Source organism: Phodopus roborovskii, unplaced genomic scaffold, assembly GCF_943737965.1.
Source record: "Phodopus roborovskii unplaced genomic scaffold, PHOROB, whole genome shotgun sequence".
NCBI classification, from domain to species: Eukaryota; Metazoa; Chordata; class Mammalia; order Rodentia; family Cricetidae; genus Phodopus; species Phodopus roborovskii.
Genome location: NW_026126549.1, coordinates 5,813,069 through 5,835,626, shown reverse-complemented (window position 1 = coordinate 5,835,626; position 22,558 = coordinate 5,813,069). Strand labels below are relative to the sequence as shown.

At 41.5% G+C, this 22,558-nt stretch overlaps 1 protein-coding gene across 1 annotated transcript in view; it reads left to right on the top strand.

Moving 5' to 3' along the window:
• The window catches only part of Jakmip2 (janus kinase and microtubule interacting protein 2), a 142,475-nt gene that overhangs the window by 74,045 nt on the left and 45,872 nt on the right, over positions 1-22,558 (top strand). The window contains exons 2-3 of the mRNA XM_051200883.1: positions 11,440-11,715; positions 20,541-21,038. Coding sequence (XP_051056840.1) covers positions 11,587-11,715; positions 20,541-21,038 — 627 coding nt within the window. The 5' untranslated portion in view covers positions 11,440-11,586. The remainder of the gene's footprint in view (positions 1-11,439; positions 11,716-20,540; positions 21,039-22,558) is intronic.

Here is a 22,558-nt window from a genome sequence, read left to right as displayed (position 1 = left end):
AAAGTGAGACTCTGTCTCCAAACACTGAAATAAAGTGAGATAAAAAGAAGGAGAGTTGATGTGAAAAGCTTTTCAGCTGGGGTTTAAACAGAAGACCTCCTGCATGCTGCTCTCATAGCCCCTCAACAGAGCTTTTTATAAGCACTGTATTGCACATCACAGATCAGAAAATGGAACACTCTTCTCCCACAAATAGTATCTCATTTGAGGTATAAGAATACTCAAAATTTTAATATCATACATAAAAAAGTGTCTTTCCAAAATTCCTCCTTTCTCCTCCATTGTACTTCCATGCCCAAGTCAGGCAGCAGCCTTTATCCACTCTTAGTTTTCCCTGATTCTTTCGTGTAGTTTTCCTTTGATCTCCATCTCTCCCTCTTCTCTCAACCACAAGGAAGCTCCTCTATTATCTTCCAAGACTCAGTTTGGCCATGCTTTCTGCAGGAAGTGTGTTGTTCTCCCCGGGGAGTAGACCCCCTCTTCTATGCACCCCAATGTTGGGCATGCAGCTTCTTTGGTTCTCATTGCTTCTGCAGAGTATAGTTTGTTATTTACATGTTCACCTCCCTAGGGAGGGGGGAGGAGAGAGGATTCATAAATCATACACTCAGGGGTGACTAAGTGATTTTTCCTTCCCCCATCAGAGCACTGAGCAGATAATGCATGTCAATAGCTTAGCACAGTGACCAGGAGTAATGCATGGTCAATGGCCATGGTGATGATGATAACATCAGCCTGGGAACCCTATCCTTCACAGCCTGAGGTGAGTCAGCACATGTGGTGGAGAATTGTCTTTACCAAAGCTATAGCTGTCAAGGATATTTCAGGCCAGGACACTGCCACTTTGTAACACAGAAAATTGCTTGCTACACACACAGGGCATTCTTGAACCCCTTGACATTCTGAGCTGTGGAGGAAAACAGCCCCGAGGCTTCATTTTTCCTAACAATGCTGTCTAGAGAAACAGATTAAAAACGAAAATGAAAAAGTGCCATTCCTGGTTTCTGTGCCAGATGGTAATAAATCAAAGAAAATACTGAGGGGAAATGTGTTTCTCAAATAGAAATTACTAACGTTTGAAAACATCTTGCTTAATATTCTAGGGGTTCACATACTATTTGGGCATTGCAATATTTAATGAGGGGAAAGCAAGCCTCTGCCCAGCATAAATGTGACCTGTGTCCACTCCTGGAACAGCCATGTACCTGGGGAATGACACTGAGACGATTGGCAGAACTCACTATTCTTACATCAACATGGCCATTTGGGCTCCATTCTTGTGTGCTTTCAACAAAACTTTTGTTTTTGCTTATCTGTTATCAGGCACTGTGCCCAACAATAAAAAGAGTCATGGATAGGCCCAAGGAACTCTTGTGTCTTCAAGCCAGAAGAAATTGAGATACTAACCGAGTGTGGGGAATGCAGTTTATTTTCATGGGAGGGGGCAGAAAGGATGGCTGAGAGAAAACAGTGCCCTGGTGATTTCCAAAATAGTATTTGTTTAAGCTCCTGTCTAGTAGACCTCTGACTATAGTTCCTGAGAGGAAGCCAACATGCATTTAGTGGTTAGTTCTACTCATTTGATTCTTAGCAAGCCAGGTTTGTAGCAGGAAGTAGCTGTCTGGCTTTCTCTGACTACAGACTGTGCCTTGAATCCACTGTCAGATTTGGAACAATATATCTACTTGTATCTCAGCTCTCACTGACTGTCTATCAGTTGCATTCAGCCTCATTCCTGCTTTCAGCTCATCTCCTGCCTGTGCTTTTTCCTCTTTCCTTTTCCTTCACTGCATTCTTTTGTGTTTTGCTTTTTTCTCCAGAAGCAATACTCAGTTCCCATTATAGAAGCAACACTGCCATCACGGTAGATGTCTTTGGAATGGGGAAGAAAAGCCCCAAGAAAGTTATGATATCTCACCATCTGACATTAAGAAAGCTGATGTCTGATTTCTCTTTTAACACTTATTTTTACATGGATGTAAATGTGACCTGTCAGTGTCATGGATCCTACTACATTGAAATTTACTTCCTTAAAGTGCTTTGATATTGATTTCAAGTAAGGTACAGAAGGAACCTGTTGGTACATAAATAAATGACCAGGGATAAAAAGAAAGTGCTGCTGTTCCTCAAATGTGAGTCTCAAAAAAAAAAAAAAAAAAAAAAAAAAAAAAAAAGACTATTGCTGATACAGTATTTGTGATAGTAATAGTCACAAACTCCTGGAGCAAAGCTGTTGAAGCTATAGTGCCTTTGCTTCTACTTTACTGAAAAATTCTTCATCTCACTCTTGATCTTTTCTTTTCAGTTCAGTATTTATAATGTGCAGTAGTGGGGATTCGAACCTAGCCTGTGTAATTTAGTGCCTGGCTTTGGTTTTCAAGTCCCTGAAAGTATTAGTTTACCACAAGGATTTTTGGTTTTTGGCACTTTGGCATTCTTTGTTGTCCCATTGTTATGCCCAGGTCATGGAACTCAAAAATCCATCCCCAAGGAAGTGACACACCAAATATAAAAACAAAGATTTCTTCTTATTATAAGCTGCACCTTGAATCCTGCCTATTCAGGAACAAGCAGAATGTTGCTTTTTAGCTGGGGGGGGGAGAGATTAATAAAAAGTTCAGAAGACTGAATGTCTGGAGATTACAGCGCTTCAAGGGTTACATAGGATGAAACAATAGCTATATGTTTAGGAACAATGTTGTAGAGGAAATAAGTTGTTAATTATGTCCTGGGCCAGGGACTTTTAAAACCCCAAATTGGCAGCTATCTGATCTTCTTTAAGACAGAGAAATGTTCCATGGCTGAGGTGTGTTATCTATTCCCAGGCCTCTATACCCAGCTCTTTGTTTAACCTTATCTGTCTGGCTGCCTTTTTGGGGAACTCAGAGAGGCTTAAGAGTTTTTCTTTTTCTATTTGTGCTTTTGGACTCTAAGTTACTAGACTTTTATTAATGTTTCTATTTCACCATGTGCTAATTTTGTGTTATCTGTAACCTCCACTAGTGTACTCCTGCCCATCAGTCAGCATATTATCTGAGTTTTCACTATGTCACAGACCAGACAGAGAGAAACAGGAGCACAGCATGCAGAAGACCGGCAAATGGCATCTCGGTGATGCTGTCCACCCTGCTTTGTGTTTTAGTGAAGGAATTACCTCCTATCCACTGAATCCTTCTCTCTACAGAGTGTCATAGCTGTAGTGAGACTGTGTGTGTCTATGACTGCATAGTGTTTGAAGTTCAAATTAGGAGGGTATACGTAAGTACAAAGTGCTCATCACCTGAATTCATAGACAGAAGATGTTCAGTCATAATAAAGAACAATATGAGAGACGATGGATTACAATCCCCTTAGCATAACGAAAGAGAAAACTGCCTGTGCTTCTTCATCCCAGGCCAAGCTTCTCTCTTCTGCATGGACATCACAGTGAATTCAGTCTGGACCTTTTGCTGTAGTTTCTCTGTGTACAGTTTGGTACTACACTAATCTCCAATAACAGTCTTCTTTAAAGGCAAATGTAGGGGGATAGAAAGGGGACTCACTCCATGCCTAAACATCCTTACTGCTGAAGCATGAGGAGCTCAGTTCAGATCCCAGCACCCACATATAAAGCCACGTATGGCTGAATGTATACTTGTAACCCCAGTGCAGGAGAAGTAGGAGGAAGAAGAATGGGAAGAGATAATCAGAACATCAGGCCTGGTACCAAAGCATTCTTCCTTGCTAGACCTTCTTCCAGCCCTCACATTTAAAAATTAAATTAAATGACAATAATGATGGCCAGGGCTTACCAACCAGCAGCCTAACTCAGGTTCAGTGGAAGGTCAGAGGGACATGACTGAGAGTGCTAAACTGGAGTCTTCTCTGACCTCTGTGCATGTCCACACAGGCCCATGCACCTGCACACAGGTACACACACACACATTCACACTCACACACACACACACACACAGAGAGAGAGAGAAACAGCAATTTTCCTATTAATTTCTCCTTGATCTTGAGAATTTCGTGCCAGTATACAATGAAATAAGACCATAAACACCCCTCATTTCCTGCATCCAGCGCCCCTCAAATCCCCCTCCCAACACCAACACACTCCTTTCCTAACTTCACACCCTTTACTGGAAACCCACCAAGTCCAATTAGTACTGCCCAAATGAACATGGGAGTGGAGCCATCCACTGGAACATAGGGGAATCAACCCGTGTGCACACATAGAATGATTCTCCCCCTCCCATCAGCTGTCTACTGCCAATAGCTAGCTACTCATGGGATAGAACATGGTCCTTCTGCCATTTGTGCCCTTTTTTTGGCGAGTGGACTTTTTACAGGTCATATATACAGGTAAGCACATCTGGTGTGGAGAAATGAGTGCTGTAGCCAGATTAAGTCCAGAGGTTTCGTGTCCCAGTACTGGTCTTCATGGACCTGCTCTTAAAGTCTTTACATTCTGTCTGCTGATTCCTTCCTGATGTTCCCCGAGCCTTGCTGCAGGGAGGGACTGAGAAAGATAGCCCATTTAGAACCAAGCACCTAGGTCTCTTAGCCTAAGCACTTTGCATCTCTCCACTGACTGCTGCCCTCTTCAAGAAGGACACTTCTCTTGGGTGAAGCCCAGATCCTTGGATACAAACACCAAGGTTTAGAATGAGATCTGACAGCAGGACCATTCTGCAAAATAACAATAGCAAGTTCTACTTTAGGACCATGGACATCCCCAGCCATGGGCTACAAAATAGTACATGTAATCCCCTTCTTTTTAAAACAACAGAGTCCCAGTAAGGATTAGACAATATGCAAACCAGTGCCTAGGCCATTAGGACTCACTCCTTTTCTTCACCTCTTTCCTGTTTGTTTTTTATTTTTGTGTCTTGGATTTTATTTTGTTGTTTGTTTGCCTGTTTTTGAGACAGCATCTCTCTGTGCAGTATAGTTGGTGTCACACACAAACCCTCTTTCCACAGTGTCATGAGCGTCATGGTTATAGCTGTGTTCCACCACACCAGCCTGAATCACACATACCGAGTGCCTAGAATGAGCCACTCATATCAAACATAATATTCTATAAATTATTTCTGTCCATGCCCTGCTTTCTAGGTTTTCCTGTCCCTCCTGTGTTAGCCTTCAGGCTCCAGTTTTACAAAGTCCTTCTGTTTTGGTGTAAGTCATTTATTAACTCTGAAATATTTATTTATTCAGAATCACTTTGTGGCCACTGTTCTGAACAGTGGGATTCAAGAAGATGACATCACTTGGACAGAATCTTAGACTCTGTACAACCCTTCTTCCTGTGCATGTGCATGTGTGTGTGTGAATCTGAAATCGTCACCACTGAGAACATGAAGCTTTATTTAGTGCATACATATTGTACTGTGTTTGGCTATACCATAATGCTTATGTATAATTATATTTCAGAGATGGTATCTGAACTCATTTTTGTATTTCTTTTTCTCCTCTGTAGAGTTAGGATAATCACTTTAGTAAACTACAAAACTTTTATTTCAAGAGACCATCAATTGGAACACACACACACACACACACACGTCCACCGGTAAAAACATGCATTGACTTCTATAAGAAATAAATTTTCAATACAGAATGTTATCTTGTAACATATATTTATTTAATTTATTGTGTGTTTCTCCCCTCCTCTGTCTAGGTGTACAGGAGGGGGTCAGAGAGCAATCTGTGAGAGTTAATTCTCTGCATCTACCTTCTGGGTGGGTCCTGGGGACCAAATGCAGGTTGTCAGCCTGTTCCCAGCTAAGCCATTTCCTGATCTTCTTATTTTTTTTAAATGACCCACAGTACTTTGTAGTTCATTAATTTGTTATATCACAGCACAAACAAGATGTAGTTAGCCAGTTACTATTATGTGAAGTACAAAAGATTAAATGGAGCTTTCATAATAGAACTAGGTACAACAACATGTGAATACTCAAATCTATTTTATTAAGATTTATGTTCTTTTGCCTAAGTAATATTATACTAGTCCTTATAAAATTTTGCATTGAAATTATTCTGCCTTTTTTGTAAAACAGCTGACATACTTGGGTCACCATCTATTTATAGAAGTCTCTGTGTTTGATACTTCACAAAGGTATCTCCTACATAAGTTTTCTTTTTCTAAATTCAAGGTCTTTGGAAACTGTTACCAAGGAAACAGCTGGATAAGTTATGTATATCTCACACCTAAAATAGAAAAGCTTGCTCTGAGTTATAAATATAATTCTATAAGACATCTTCCAATAATGTGTGTGATTTTCTGTTCACACCATCATGTCTTTAGAACAGTGCACATGTACAGTAATGCCTGTCTCAGGCAGAGGATCTGAGCTTGTGCATTCCTTGCTCTGTCTAACCTTAATCAGTTCCTGCTAGGTCTGTGGGGGGGGTCTTCCTGTGTCCAAGAATTGATATTTGTCTCCTCAACAGCTGTAAGGTGCTTTGAATCTAGAGAAAGAATGAAGTAAAAATACTTGTTACACAAAGACTTACCTTTCCTCATGAGACTCAACCCATCCCATGAATCCCTTCTAAATCCATACAAAAGAATATAATGCAAGATGAACCCTGTGCCATGGGAAAGGAAGTATGGGACTGTGATGGGCAGTCACAACCGTTAAGATCCTCTAGTGAATGAATGAACTTGGTAACACACATATGTATTTCCAGCACTCAGAAGTGGGAGGGTGGAGTTTGAGGCTAGCCTGGGGCTAGCCTGAAGCATGTTTCAGAAAACCAAAAGAAGTCAAGAAACAAACTTAGCTTAAGATCTAAATAAAACACCTTTCATTTTATTCTTTCGTTAACTCTTACATAAACCTTTGACTTTTGCCTAAATTCCAAACAGCTATTCAAGTGTTTCCACAAAGTGCCAGCAACATCCCACAATAAATCTTAATATTGTATCTGTACAATTGATACCTTGTGTTTCCCAGGTTTGGCATTTTCTATAGGTAGAGACCAAGGTTTGTAAATTGCGTTTTGTAATATATTTTGTGGATAGATACTTTGTGTTCATAGATAATCAAGATGCTTTTTTACTCTTCAAGGAGAGCAACTGACTACTGGAGAGTAACTATAGTGTAAATGGGGCTGAGGATGAAGAGAGAACTCAGTGGTAGAGAGCTCGTCTAATGTGGGCAAAGCCCTGCATTCGATATCTAAGTCTGTAAAAGAACACAACAGAAATACAATGGGTCATTACATAACTATGGGTATGGCCACATTCTCCTTACTCCTTGACCTGGACCCATGCGTCATTCTTAAGTGACAGTGTTCTAAGAGGAATGGTGACCAGAAGGAATGAGAAGATAAAAGAAGAAAATAGGAAAATTTGGGATGAGAAGGTCTTAAACAGATGATGACTCCTGCAAGCAAGTTTATTTTTTAAAAAATACTCTAGTTAGTATACATTTTGGAGGGAGAAAGTGGGACAGAATTAACAGAAAGTTATCACACAATGGGATGATGTCAGTAGGAAGTTAGCCATGCAATGTTGCACAAAGGGAACACAGGGTATCTCAAGAGCATCACAGATGCAGCAACTGATGACCACAGTCCACTAGGGTAGGAAAAGTTGGGTTCTTGGGATCTGAAACCTCAGTTCCCCCACCGCCCAGGTCCCAGGCCATTACTGGCTGTCCAGCCTGTTCCTGGCTGTCCCTGGTTGTTCTTTCTCTGCATATCAAGGTCTCAGGGAAAAGCTTGGGTTGATCTAGTCTTCAACAACCCCTGAAGCCCCTTCTGTACCTCATTTTCAGAGGGTTATCATGAAAATCCAATTCCTTTGGGTTCTTTTTATATCTGAAACCCTGTGGTAATAACAGGTATTGTTTGGTCCTCTAGTCCCTGTCACCTTCTCCAACCTCATCTTTTTCTGTTTGTCTGGTTACTCATGAAACTCCTGCAGTGTTTTTCCCTCCACCATCTTTCATATTCCTTTTTATCTGGAGAACTTCAAATTCAATACTTTGGTCTAGAATGTTCCTTCCCATTCTAACTATTACATGGCTGACTCTCTTTTGCTTGTCTCTCTCACCTTCCCTAAGTTATCTTTTTCAGCTCACCTGAATATATGTTGCAATTCTCATTTTGTTGTCTGAGCAAATGCCAGGCTGGCTTCCCCTGCCCAGCCCCCAACCCCAGAAAGGACAGGCATCTTTCCTTAGTATACTTATGTCCTGTACCAGGTGCCTGACTAATTATTTGTAAATTAATGAGAACATAACAAATGAGTGACAACTGGCACAAAGCATACCTTCAAAGTGAAAGCAGAAATCCAGGCTTGGGAATGATTTATTTCAGGACAGGGTGGAGCGAAAAAGTGTGAAGGAGAGTGGCAAGAAGTGACATTTGATCTGGTTTTAAAAGAAAAAGCTGGAGGGATTTCACCAGCGAGATGAGAGAAGAAAGGAGAAGTCAAGCAAAGAACTACATGACCAAATCCAAAAGTTTGTGGTATATGATGGTCACCTGTGTGAACTTTCACCTCCCACCAGACACTGCTTCCACTGGGAGTCCCTGGAAATCCCCTTACAGAGAACAGATGTTTCTTACATGTGTGGGGAGAACTCTTTACATCCCCACCATTTACAAATGTGAGTCTAAAATGAAATTTGACAGGGCATAAAAAAAAATACCACCATGAATGCTAATTTGTGCTATATTAATATAATGCTCTTTGTATTGATGGCATTAAAACTTTAATTCTTAAAAGAGGCCAATTTGGTAAAGGAATAGAGTATCACAAAACATAAACATACAAGTCTAACAGCTTGCTATCCTGAAGGTGCATAATGACTACTATACTAAGTATCAACACCTAACAGGTGTAATGGATTGGAGAGCTACCCTCCCACTCCAAATGCACAACAACAATCCATCCATAGGGAAACTAGATATTTAGAGTTAGAATGATTAAAGTGGTAACCCTTCATATTCCATTTTTTGTACTAACTCATGAGCACACAGTGCAACACATCTGAATTTGGGGAGGGGTTAAGGGGCTGCAGCATGCCTCTAATGGCTGGCAAAGATAATGTACTCAAGTGTAATGCAGACATTTTAAACACTGACAGGATCTCACTCAAAAGCATCAACTCTGTGTGAGACAAGCTCTCACACCATCCACAGGATAGACATTTTCCAATATCAATTATGCAGAACCACTGGAGCATTTGGCTGCACATGTGAACTCCAGCTATTTCATATCGCATTGCTTTCAAATCATAACTCAGCGGCAGCAGCCTTAGTGGAAAGCTTGAGGTTAATTATAACTTTATTCAGCTTCTAGCTTGAGGCAGAAGCAGCCACAAAGCCAAAGACCCCTGGGAATACTTATCCTGTCAGTGACAGCCTCACCTCCCTGCAAGCATAAGTATGAATTTTCTTGCTCTTTTTCTGGGTCTCTCCACCTTCCCTGTCCCTTCTTTTTAAAACAAAGGAGTGATAAATTCTGCCCCTTATGTTTTAGCTGGTGTTTACCAGAGTGTTATGTCCTTGAAGAACCATAAATATGACAATAAGAGCAATATTTGCTAATGTTCTCATCACACACTTCAATGCATTTATTCTTTGAAAGAGTCCAGTATGGTGAGCACACTATAGTTCCAATTTTCAGAAAGAGTGTAGAAGCTTAGAAAATTTAATTGCTCAAGAATATACAAAAAGGGAATGTAATTAGTAGGTAGTTTTTATGATTTCAAATAATAGAGTCTTGACTACCTCCTATCATTCCATCTCATTAAGGCCCAGATGTAACTTGCATCCTGTGCACTCTCTGTCTCTAGCCTGCTGGCAGCTAGATCAGAATCCTGGTATCTCTTTAAGAAAGCATTACTATAGCCTAAAAGGTTCAGATACTGATAGACAGATATGCATTTGAGTGTAGGCTCTGCCATTTCCTATGTGAACAACATCTCAGTGCACCGCCACCCAATCCCTGGAAGCATACCCTAGTCTCCTGTCCTCCTCATTGATGGTAACAGTTGGATGTTTATAGTTCTCCCCACATTCCCTTTGTTCTAATGCAGCATCTAAGGATCAGTAAAGATGCACTTCCACTCTCTTCTCTTGCCAGGATTCTTGTAAGGTCTGCATTACCCGAACAAACTGAGAAACCTCTCTCCAGTGTTCACATCTCCGTTCTCTCCCCACTCTCTCACCAGAATGACATCCCCATTCAGGGACCTCAGTATCCCGTACACTGCTTACTGAAAGATGACTCCTACACTCTGAGATTGGAATTATTCTTAGTCTCCTACCAACTACTACTTCCAGCATTAGTACCATATTAGGGCCATATTTGATTAGATCTGCTTCCTCTCCAAAATAGTCTCTGTGACTTTTCTTTGTTGTATCATAGCACCTGCCATTTTCTTGACCCAGGATGTTTCACCTGTATCAACATGTTAGCACCCACCCACTCCTCATGCATCAGGCTAAGGATGCTGTCTTCTGGCAGCACCCTTTTGGGGGGGTAGAAAGAAATGTCCTTGACTATACTTATTAAATACTTTATATTTGTTTTAATAAAAACACATAGTAAGGTCAGGTATAATGCCACACACCTTTAATACTAGCAGGAATATTTGGGAGGCAGAGACAAGTAGATCTCTGTGCATTTGCAGCCAGCCTAGTCTACAAAGCAAGTTTCAGGCCAGCCAGGGATATGTAGTGAGACCTTGTGTCAAAGAAAAAAATAATAAAGCAATCAAAACACCTACCAGAAAGGTCAGATAGATATCAGTGCTAATGATAAATAAAGGTAGGTATAGATCAGATAGATATAGATGGCACATGGATGGATGGATAGGTAGATAGATAGCTGTTAGACAGATAGGTAGATAGATAGATAGACAGAGAGGTACAGAAACTAGGTAGATAGATGATAGATAGTAGGTAAGTGGGGAGTTAACTTATTTTTATGTCATAGAGTTCTTACTTAAAGGTGAAACATATTATACAAGCAAAGCATTTAAAAGTATCTGTAACAAAATTAGCTCCATGAGTGACTCAGTCCAGTAATCCACTTAGTTATTCCCCACTGTTCAAATCTTAACTATTGAATACTATCAAGCTTTGTATATACCATTTTCTTATTTTTGCGGCATGAATATTAGAACATCTCCATGTCTGTGCCTTCCTTTAAGGACGTTTGTCAATGGGAGACTTGGAGAAAAGATAGAAGAATGGGTTGGTGTTCCCAAAAGGGCACTAGGCAATGTGAAAGACATATGCTTCAGGTGAAGGATTCTAAGTAGATGTTGGAAATGTCACTGTGAGTTACATACAAAATATAGTATAGGGGAGGTTCTGGGCACAGAAAGGCCTCAGGAGATGACATTTAGAGGCCACTCTGCTTGGGTTTGGATGGACTGGTGCAAACTCATTTCTTCACCAAATAATCACTGTTGTCTCTTTCTCTCTCCCTAGGGCTTCTGGGGCAGCGGCTGAGAAGACCTTAGCAAGGAACACCACGCAGTAGTTGCTGCAACATCTCACTCTGCGAAATGAAACAGTAACATGGCAGTACCTGTTTGAGAGGATTAAAACCCAAAAGACTCCATTTAGAAAGGAACCATGTCCAAGAAAGGGCGAAATAAGGGCGAGAAGCCCGAGGCACTCACTGTCGCCCTTCAAGCTGCCAATGAAGACCTCAGGACCAAACTCACAGATATTCAGATAGAACTGCATCAAGAGAAATCCAAGGTGAGCAGGGGCCATGGCTCCAGCCAGCCCTGGCTGTCTTTCTGTGCAGCAAACTCAGCAATCCCTTTGAATCCTGGGCTCCGATGCAAGCAGCCCAGAGACAGCCATCTCAACAAATAATGGTTACTACAAAAACACTCTTGATCACCAACTAACAAATGTCTTATCTCATTGTTTCATTGTCCTCCTCTATCACTGTGAAAATTTTATATTACCCCAAATCTATTTTACCCCATTTCAATGAAAATAACAAATGAGCTTAGAATCACCTGGAGGCTATATCTTCCCATGTCAGCTAAGTTTGGCCTTTATTAATAAACTCTAATGTGAAGTTTATGAAGGAAATATTTGTATCCCCATGGAGTAAAGAGAAGTATGTCCTAACATTTAAAAGACATTGATTTGTGAATGAGAAGCTCTAGGCATTATTTTTTTTTTCCTTCTTCTCGGGAACAGACTTAGGTGTTTTGGTGGCTCTAGCTGTCATTTTGGTGACCAATTCTGTTTCTCTCACACATCATTCTGCAAGAAAATAGCCTGGGAGCCCAGTAGAAATTGAGGTCCCTGAATCCACAAGTCAACGATTTGGGCTAAGTAGGTGATATAAGGAAACTGCATAGGAGATTCAGATGAAGGGGACTCACTTTTGGGGGTTAGTTCCTCACTGTGAGAGCTGTTCAGGGTCCTGCCAGCATCATTCAGTTTTATTTTCCCTGGGGCAAAGTAACATTTGAAGAGAGGCAGGCTTCTTTTAGTAATAACAAATGATGGTTACAAGAATGCTTAGGAGAAGGAAAACACACACACACACACACACACACACACACACACACACACACACACACAAGATCCCAAGAGATCCCACCATTGCCCATATCCCACATATCCAAGCTTTTCAAAGTGGACAACTCTTGAATTGGAATGAAGCTGCCTGGGACAGCATCCACACCATTCCTTTGTCTGATAAGGCTCTGGCAGTAGGCCTCTTAGACAAGAATGCATCTTCTCATCCCCTCTCCTTGGGACCCCTGCCCTCCTCCCCTTCCCTCATAGTCAGTTACAATCTCAACACAGGCATTAGAGCAAAGCCTCTCTGCAGCAAAGGGACAGTGGAGGTAAACGAATCATAAAGCAATTTCATTACAGATAAATACGATTGTGTTTTCAAAGGAGCAGGCTCTAGGGGAGAAAAATGATCAAAGCCAAGGTATGAATTTATACTCTTGGTTTAGCCCTCAGGCTTTTACGAGAAAATGACAATTCAGCTACAGGGAGGGAATGGAGTAAAGCCTGAAACCTTGGGGTGATGGGCCATTACTCATTTTCCCAGCAAATCACATAATGCTATTGGCATTTGCAGAATGCCCAGTGTGCAGAGAACAGAGTCCATCGTAAGTGCCTTGGCTAATGTTATAAATAGATGGGTACAACTTGCCCAATGTACACTATCCATCACACACTCTAACATTCACCCTTCATCTTGGCACAGTCCCAGCTCTGACACTCAGCACCTGAGTGATCCTCTGCAGGTCTTCAAGTCCCACTCTGCTTTCTTTCCCTCATCCGTCAAGTGGGACTGCCAAGGCAGGCACCTGCTCGGGACGAGTGAGGGATGAGTGTGTGAGGCCAGGCAGGAGGAGTTAGTTGGTGTCAAGCAGGGAAAATGGCTGTGCCATTTTCTCCTCTGACCCTCCGTTCCTCCCCCTCAGGCAGGCATTGTTGCTGTTTCCTTTGTATGAAGGAAGTATCTACCTGGTGTACAGGTGGTGCTCGAAGCTGCTTGTTAAGTGAACCTGTGTGACTCCATTACTGTAGTAGTGTTTGGATAGGAAAGCTCAGGCCTGATTGAAGAAAGGTCTGTGTTTCCTTTGAATCAGCATTCGTAAGCCACCAAATACATGGCCATCTTCCTGTCTGTGGGTACTATGAGGGTACAATCCCATGCTCACTGTGGATTGTTGTGATTTAAGAAAATCACCCACTGACTTTACCAGGGAACGTGCCTTCCCTCAGAACTGAGATACAGTTTTAATGAGCAGTATGGGCAAGGTTGCAAAGGGCTTGAAGGGATGGGAGCAAAGAACAATGTCTGTCAGGTCATTTGCAGCAGGGTCCAGGCCCTCCCTCCTGCCCCTAGGCTAAGAGAGTATCCCTCCATGGGGAAGGTGCTCCCAAAATCCTTTTGTGCACCAGGGATACATCCTGGTTTCACTGTCAGAGGTCCCTTAGACTGCCCAGGCTTTCTAACTGAGACCCATGTTCAGGGGTCTGAAGTCTATCCAATGCTGGTTTCCCAGCTATCAGTCTTGGGGGGGGTCCATGAGCTCCCCCTTGGTCGGGTCAGCTATCTCTGTGGATTTCTGTAGCCTGGTCTTGATCCCTTTTCTTATCACTCCTCCCTTGAAAGATTTTGATGACCCCTCCTGGAAGACCTCACCCTTCCTGTGGAGTGGGTGGGGAATGTGATGGGAGGGGAATTTGGAGGGCATGGGAAGGAGGTTTGGGGGACATAGGAGGGAGGCAGGCAGAGGGAACTGGGATCGATATGTAAGAATATTTACATATATTTAAACTAAAAAAAAAAAAAAAAAAAAAAAAAAAGAAGAAGAAGAAGAACAAAGTTCTGAGTCCCAAGCTGCAGCCAGCCAGCCAACTTGCAGGGCCTGGGAAGCAGTGGCTTCAATTAGAATTCAATTAGAAACTGCCAATGGAAGTGCCCCTCAGACTGCAAAGCATGTGACACCTGGCCTCTTGATCTTCTTGGCATGTTGGGACAAAGGCAGCCTGTGGGTACCATTCTGATTTCACTGGGGGAAGAAAATGAGCTTCAATATGCTTAGCTCACTTGCTTCCTGGTGGCCCAAAGTGGGGGCTCCAAAATGGTTGTTTTCTTCTAGGAAATAGAGGAGATCAAGGGAGTGGGCTCCAAAATGGCTTTTTTGTTTGTTTGTTTTGTTTGTTTGTTTGTTTGTTTGTTTTTCCCTAGGAAATAGAAGAGATCAAGGGAGTGCTTGACCATCTAATTTCTGTCCACCTCCACCCCTTAAAAAAACACACACACATGCAACTTTCTCTATCCTCCATTCTCAGAGCCTCTATTTCTAGGTTCAGATTTGGAGTGTGTTATTTCCTCTCTGCCCCTCTGCTTCTGTTTTCAAGAAGTATAACTGTAAGGGAAAAGATACCAGAGAAGAGAAGGGAAGAAGAAAGGAGAGAAAAGGTTGTTCCCCAGGACTTGAAAGGTTTCCTATAAAAGCAGCCTGCTTCCTGCTGCTTCCCCTCCCAGCCCTTGCTTCTGAAAGTTCCTAGGCTCTGGTGATAATCCCTGCTGGTTGACTGTGAATTTATTCTCTAGGAACATACAAAGTAGATAATCCAAACCTGGGCGTCAGATACTTTGACCCTTCTAGATAACCCACAACCCTTTCCTTGCCCTTAATTCCCTTCTGATTTTTAATCCCCGATTTCTAAGAGTGCATTAAAACTCCCATCACTGCCAAGTTTATCTTGGCAGAATTTATACAGCCATTTATGAAAGCCACACTAGAATTACTGACTGAAAACACAGTGTAAGCTCTGCATAAAGCAGTCATGACTGCTCCTTGTGTCCCATTGAAACCTTTAACACCAGGATTATGGGATTAGTTCCTTTTATTAATCTCTTCCTCCCATAAAATCTCCAGGGCAGAAAGGATTTGAAAGTTCATCTTCAAAGCCTTGTTCACTGTCCCTTGTCCTTGACTTCCTACCCCCTCTCCTATTCCTTATGGCCATGCTCACTCTAAATGTCTTTCAAGTCAAGACACTATGTCACCAATACTAGGGAACTAAAGGCATCCCAAGGAAACCCAACTTTTTCTTTGGACATATCTTTCTGTTTGGGAAGCAGTTACTACAGTCTTAATGTGGTATAGCAATATTAGTCATACATATGGGCATTTGCATTTTTGTTGGTGGTGGCTAGATATAACACTGTATAATCTATTACCATATGTAACAATATTTTGAAAATGAACATGATAGTATCTACTGTTGCTTAGTCACTAGCTTTTGATACATTGAGTCATCTTCACCAAACCAGATGAGAAAGAGAACATTATCCCAATGTGCCAATGGGAAAAAAGGCTGACAGAGGTAAAGGAGTTTGCCCAAATATTGAAAGTAGTCAGGCCTGGGCTGTAGGCCAGACTTGGCTCTTGGCCACACTGATCTAATTTATGTGCTCACGTAGAAATTGTTCCTTTCTTTCTCCCCTGAAATTGTGGGGAAACAAATATCACAGGACTGGCTTGGAGGCTAGAAGTAGTAGTACATGCAGTGCCTATTCAGAAAGTTGTCAACTACAGTAAAACACTTGAGGACTGAGCTTAAGTTATCACTGCAAAACACCCTTACTGGTCAAAATGATTTCCATTTACTAAAATAATTTTCTCCATTTCAAAATATCATCATGTTCACATATACATTTTTACTCAGCAGTAGCTCTTTTTTGTCACCTCACATTTCATGATTTATATTACGAGATTTAAATCTGCCTCAATGCCTAAATCTGTATAAATAAGTTCAGAAAAAGACTTTGCCACACAATTGTTATGGCCTCTCATGCCCATTCCCCAGATTTCATCCTTTGGCTCTCCCTCATGTGAAGCACTTTCACAGAGGAGTTTAAAGGCAAAACAAGTCATGTCAAAAAATCCTGCAAATAGCAGCAGTTTCCATGGCAACTGAAACAAATGTGAACCGCTTCTTTGTTTTGTGAATTCTCCCATGTGATTGGCACCATGATAAGCCTCTGTTTAGGTTAGCTTTCTCTTTGGGTTGGAATATATTCTCCACACAGCTGTATTTTCATAGTCTAACTTTTTTCTTCCTTTAATCTCCCTTCCTGCTGACACACATGAAAGATTACTATTTATAATATGGGAGAAACAACCCGATCACAGACAGAATCATAAGGAGATGCTATATGTTACATACCTCTACCTGGAGAGAATTTGACATAAGTCATCTAGGGTGGAGTGTCTTCTGCCATATCTAATAACAATATTGCTTTATACACCATATCACTTTATAGCTCAATTTATTTCCTCATGCATTTTTTTAAATTTACTTTTGTTTTATGTGCATTGGTGTTTTGCCTGCATGTATGCCTGTGTTTGGATGTTGGCTCTAACTCCCTGGAACTGGAATTACAGACTGCCATGGGCTGTCATTGTGGGTGCTAGGGATTGAATTTGAATCCTCTAAGGGAACAGTCAGTGCTCTTAAACTCTGAGCCACATCTCCAGCTCTTTCTCCATGCATTTGGAACAGAGTCCTGGAAATATCGATTTTTGAACACTTTTCTTAGATGCTGAAACAGAAACGGGAACCCAGAACACCTTGCCCATTATCCATTTTCATTATAGTTTGTCACTGTACTGTGAAGTGTTGTTTCCCTTAGTAACTTCTTACCCAGCAGCCTTGTGGTTATTATGCTTTTCCAAGTACTACCACAAACACTTACTGCTGAGACTCAGGAGGACCAAACTCCCATCACTCAAGTTAAAGGCATATTTCTGATGTCCTATATGGAAGCTAAACTGAATTTCTAAATGAGAAAAAATAAAAAGCCCTTCCTCTAAAAATAAATACATCATCTAGAACAGAAATCAACAAACCTTCCTACAAAGTGGAAGACACTAAATACTTTAGGGCTATGAGCCAGACAGTCTCGCAAAGTACTCAATCACTGTGTCATGAAAGCAGCCCTAAGTAGTACGTGAATGGAGTGAACACATGTGCATGTCTGTATTCCAATAGATCTTTATTCATAAAGACAGAGACAGCTTGGCTTATGGGCTGCAATTTCCTCACCTCATCCCTGGAAGATATCATTTTCTGTTCACTCTGGAAAGAAGGGAATAAGCTCTAGATTGTCAAGGACAGAGAGGCAGCTGGGAGATGGTGGTGCATGCCCATAATTCCAGCACTTGGAAGGTAGAGTTAGGTGGATCTATATGAGTTTGAGATCAACCTGGTGTACAAACAGAGTTCCAGAACAACAGAGCAAACAAAAACAAAACAAACAAAAAGCTCAGGGAAACAACAAAGAGAGGCACTGAGAACAGAAGCAGGCATCCTTATCTGTTAGCGATTTTGTGCTTTACTGTAGTGTCTTACAGGGGATGAATGAGTGTATGCATAGCTACCCTGATAACTCCCTAAGCCTATGTTCTCTAACCTGTATGGCAGGGCTTATTATTCATAGCTCTGCTTATGGGCCTAGCTAGGCAACAATGGCATATGGCCTTTAATTGCACCTGTGCCTTCTTGTTCCTCATTGTGCTATGCCAGCAATCAGTGGATATACAGTGGTAGTCTCTTAGGAGTTTCCACTGGGGACAGGGCAAGCAGAGGCAAAGGGTAAGCAGAGGCAGGGATGAGAAAGAGGCATGCACAAAACCTATAACATAAAGAAAAATGGACAAAGAGCAAACAAGGCACACAGAAAAGACAAAGCCAGTAGACATGACCTTAATCCTAAGCAATCAGATCACATGACAGGAAAGGATGCTATGTAGCTAGACCAGGAAGAATGTGAGACTCTGGAGGAAAGTCAAAGGAAGAACAACCAGAGAAATTAAACCGTAGGCAGATAGGTACAAATATATACTATGTGCAGAAAATAGCAGATGAGGGGAAGGAATGAGGAGGTTCTCCAGCCCAACCTGTGTAGGGGATTGATTGACAAGGCTGAAATACAGGGATTCTGTCCTCAGTGTGGAGCTTAGGAGCAGCTACAGTAATACTGCCAGGACCTGGGTTTCCTAAGAAAACATCACTAGTGATATGAAGAAAGTCAAGTTCTCCAAAAGAACCCCAAAGAACTCTGGAGCAACACTGGCCAAAAGAAAACGAGTATGGACTACACATTGTATGACAGATATGTGACCTTTAACTAATTTCCTTATGGCTGAAAATTAAAAAGTGAAAGCAACCTGTTGCTTTCCCTAATAGAGCCTATTTAACTTAATTCATACAAAATAGTATCATTTCAACACATAATTATTAAAAAATAAAAGGATCAACAAAAAACTCTGTCTTGTGATAAATCTTCAAAATCCAGAGTGTATTTTGCACATGGAGCAAATCTCAAGCTTGTACCATTGCAATTGTTGAGTGTAGCCCGTGGCCAGCATGCTGGACAGTAAGCTGAGAGGTCAGAAGACAGTGATCGGAAGATCCTCACTTCCCCTTTACCAAGTCCTCCAGGGGTCTCCACCCTTACAGGATAATCATTGTGAGATCAATTGCTGTGCCTTTAAAAAATAACATGGTCTCCAAACATTACTTCTCTTAGAAAATACTGCTCTAGCTGAAGATAGGTAAGTGACTAAGGTAAGTGAAATCCTCTTCAAACATTTGTCGGTTAAAACTCTCTCAAATTTTGGGAGAGAGGAAACCACAATCAGAATAAACTATAAGGGCAGATGCTATTTTTCATAAAAGTTAAATACACACACACACACGTGTGTGTGTGTGTGTGTGTGTGTGTGTGTGTGTGTGTGTGTGTGTGTGTGTATAACTTTCCAATTAGAAAAATGGCAGAGACTCTCTGTCACTCAACTAGGTAATACTGCTGGGGCTCCCAAATTGTCTTCATTTTTTCAAACTCTGTGTGTGTGTGTGTGTGTGTGTACACTAAAAAGAAACAGGGAGAAGATGTAAGCAGGTGAGTGTATGAGGGAATAGCACAGGACCACAGAAAGACCTTTTTGTACTACTGAGGTAGCCAGCAACCACATCATAGTGATCTGTTAAATCAGGGATTTAAGTAGAACAAACTGGCAGGAAGAACTAACGTTGTCACTGGAAATGTAACAAAACCCAGGAGATTATTTTCAGCAGAATTCTTGAAAGGTGGAAAGATTAGAAGAAATTCTTGCAATATCACTTGGAGTATTTGGCTTGGATGGCAGTAAGGTCAAGAGATAAGAGTTAGACTAGAGAAAAATACAAAGAGATCTTCTGCAGCATGCAGAAATAGCATCCCTGAATCCCTGTAATTACAGCAGAACCCAACAGACCATAGGCTCTGGGGGTGTTATCTAATTGGCTGCCTAGTGTGCACATATGTGGATATATACAAGTTGGGGAATGGAACCTGGTTACTATGCAAAGAAAAAGTCAATGCTATTATAATTATCTTCATTTTAAACCTCCTTTATCAGCAATCTCTTCTCCCTTTCCTATAAGATAAAAGAGTTATTATATAATAACATCTTAGGCTCCTATTTGTTTTCCTTATTGCAGTATCAAGCTTTGAGCTCCAGAGATGCCCATATTTATGGTTTGGGTGGAGTCAGAATTATACAGTCAGTAGTTGTAGACTCTTTTCCACCAATGGGAGAACGACCCCAGCAAAGCCTTCTAGTTTGACTGAGTAAACCAGTCACCTGGGGAGTTGTTAAAAGGCATACTTATTCTGATTCACGGGTTTGTTGGGAGAACCTGGGACTCTGCAATTCTAACGGGTTTCTGGGTGTCTCTGGAACTGCTTATCTATGGACCATGTGCTGATTAAGAAGGTCCCAGAACATCAAGTATTTGTCTGAACACGCTAAGATAAATATCTTCGTTGTTTCCTTCTTTTACACACCATAGTCTCGGCTTTAAGGCCTGTGCTTCCTTTTCCTCTGAGCACACAGTGGCCTGGACATTTTTTTTTTTAAATAAATAAGATATTAGGAGATCACAGCCGTCTAAGCTGCAAGATCCTGCCTGGGAGCACGAGTTCTCTTTGAGGCTCATGCTTTTTCATCCTTTCACCCCTCTGCCTTTAGGTATCAAAGCTTGAAAGAGAGAAGACTCAAGAAGCAAAGAGGATTCGTGAGTTGGAGCAGCGCAAACACACGGTCCTGGTGACAGAGCTCAAAGCCAAGCTCCATGAGGAGAAGATGAAGGAGCTGCAGGCGGTGAGGGAGAATCTCATCAAGCAGCATGAGCAGGAAATGTCAAGGACAGTGAAGGTGCGGGATGGGGAGATCCAGAGACTCAAGTCTGCCCTGTGCGCCCTCCGGGATGGCAGCAGTGACAAAGTAAGGACAGCACTCACCATTGAGGCCCGGGAGGAGGCCCGGAAACAGTTCGATGCAGAGCGTCTCAAGCTCTTGCAGGAAATTACAGACCTGAAAACTGCCAAGAAGCAGGTGGATGAGGCTCTGAGCAATATGATCCAAGCGGACAAAATCAAGGCCGGGGACCTTAGGAGTGAGCATCAGTCCCACCAGGAAGCCATCTCAAAGATCAAGTGGGAGTCGGAACGGGACATTCGGAGGCTGGTCAGTAATAATGATAAGAGCCGGGCAGAAAGTGATCTCTGCCAGAGCTCAGTGTGATTTGCTTTGCTGAGTGTTCAACTGTCAGTTACTGTAAACAAACATCCTGGCTTTGCGGGCTGGGCTATCCAAAGAAAGAGGGTAGATTGATAGGTAGTTTGGTAGATATTGGAATTATAAAATGTAAGACATTTTGTGGTCCTTATTTTCACAGGTATTCATTCATTGACCTGTGTTCTTGAGAAGTCCATAAAAAGATTGTAAATTACAAGCCATTACAACCTTGGCTTGTGTTTGTGAGCTTCCCAGTTGTAAAGTTCTGCTGGGTATTTTAAGGGAAACAGGGATGTTTCTACAATTTGTCTGAAAATGGCCACTGTTGAAAACATGCTGAGTGATTGATTCATCAGTGCAAATGTGGAGCTATAAAATCCCTAGTCATTTTAAAAACATGTTCCTTTCCCTTAAATAATCAAGGACTATTTGTTATGAGCTGTTTTATATTTTAATTGGGTGTCATTCACAAATAGCTTCCTTGCTGTTTGCAATGTTCTTTAGTTCAACCCACACAGAATTGATTTGTTTGCTTTGTTTTACATACCAAGCCAAAAGCCATACAGATATCTCATAATGCTAAAAATAAATTAATTAATGCATGGCCTAATGCATTAATCTAGCACTGACCAGTAATGCCCTAGGTTAACCTTGTTCCATGATCTTAGAAGGAAAATTTATATTTATGTATGTATGAAAGTTGAGGATTAGCTTAAACCATTTAGAATGTATTTAATACTATGTTTCTCAACCATTTGATGCTTCAATCCTTACATAGCTTTAATTTTGCTAGTGTGATGAATTGTAACGTAAATATCTGATATGCAGGATATCTGATATTTGACCCCGTGAAAGGCCCATTCAATCCTCCCAAAGGGGTCACAACCCACAGGTTGAGAACCGCCGCTCTTAGTAGAGTACTGTTCAGGGAAAACCATTCTTTTCCTCTTGTGTCTGCCAATCCTCAGTAACCATTTCCTAGGAATCCACTATTTGGGTGATATCTCTAGGATTTACACTTTAAGCTAAAAGTGGTTCCCATAGAACATTTTGCAAGTTAAGCATGTCTCATGTTTTCTTAGTAATGTGGTATGATGTGACTGGAAATACTGCCATGTTTCCTGGGGGATTTATGGCTCATTCTACTGCACTGTTTGACAATGGAGGCTAAAGGCAGTGCAGAAATGGTAGTCTCTGCCCTGCTCTTGGCTTCTGAAGTGACCATGGTTGATGAAGAAGGATTCAAGATGGTGAGCTGTGTCGCCATCAGGTAGGTGAGTTTAAAGAAACCCTAGAATTTAGTGTTGTTGCTTGCCTTTCAGTGTGAAATCTACAAGTTAGTCATAATTTCCCCATTATTTCTTTCCAAGAGCCCTGATAAAGTAGACACAAGATTCTCCTAAATAACCACCTGAGATCTAGACCACCCAAAGAGGGGCTTCAACTTTGGGTGCAAACAGATTAAGATG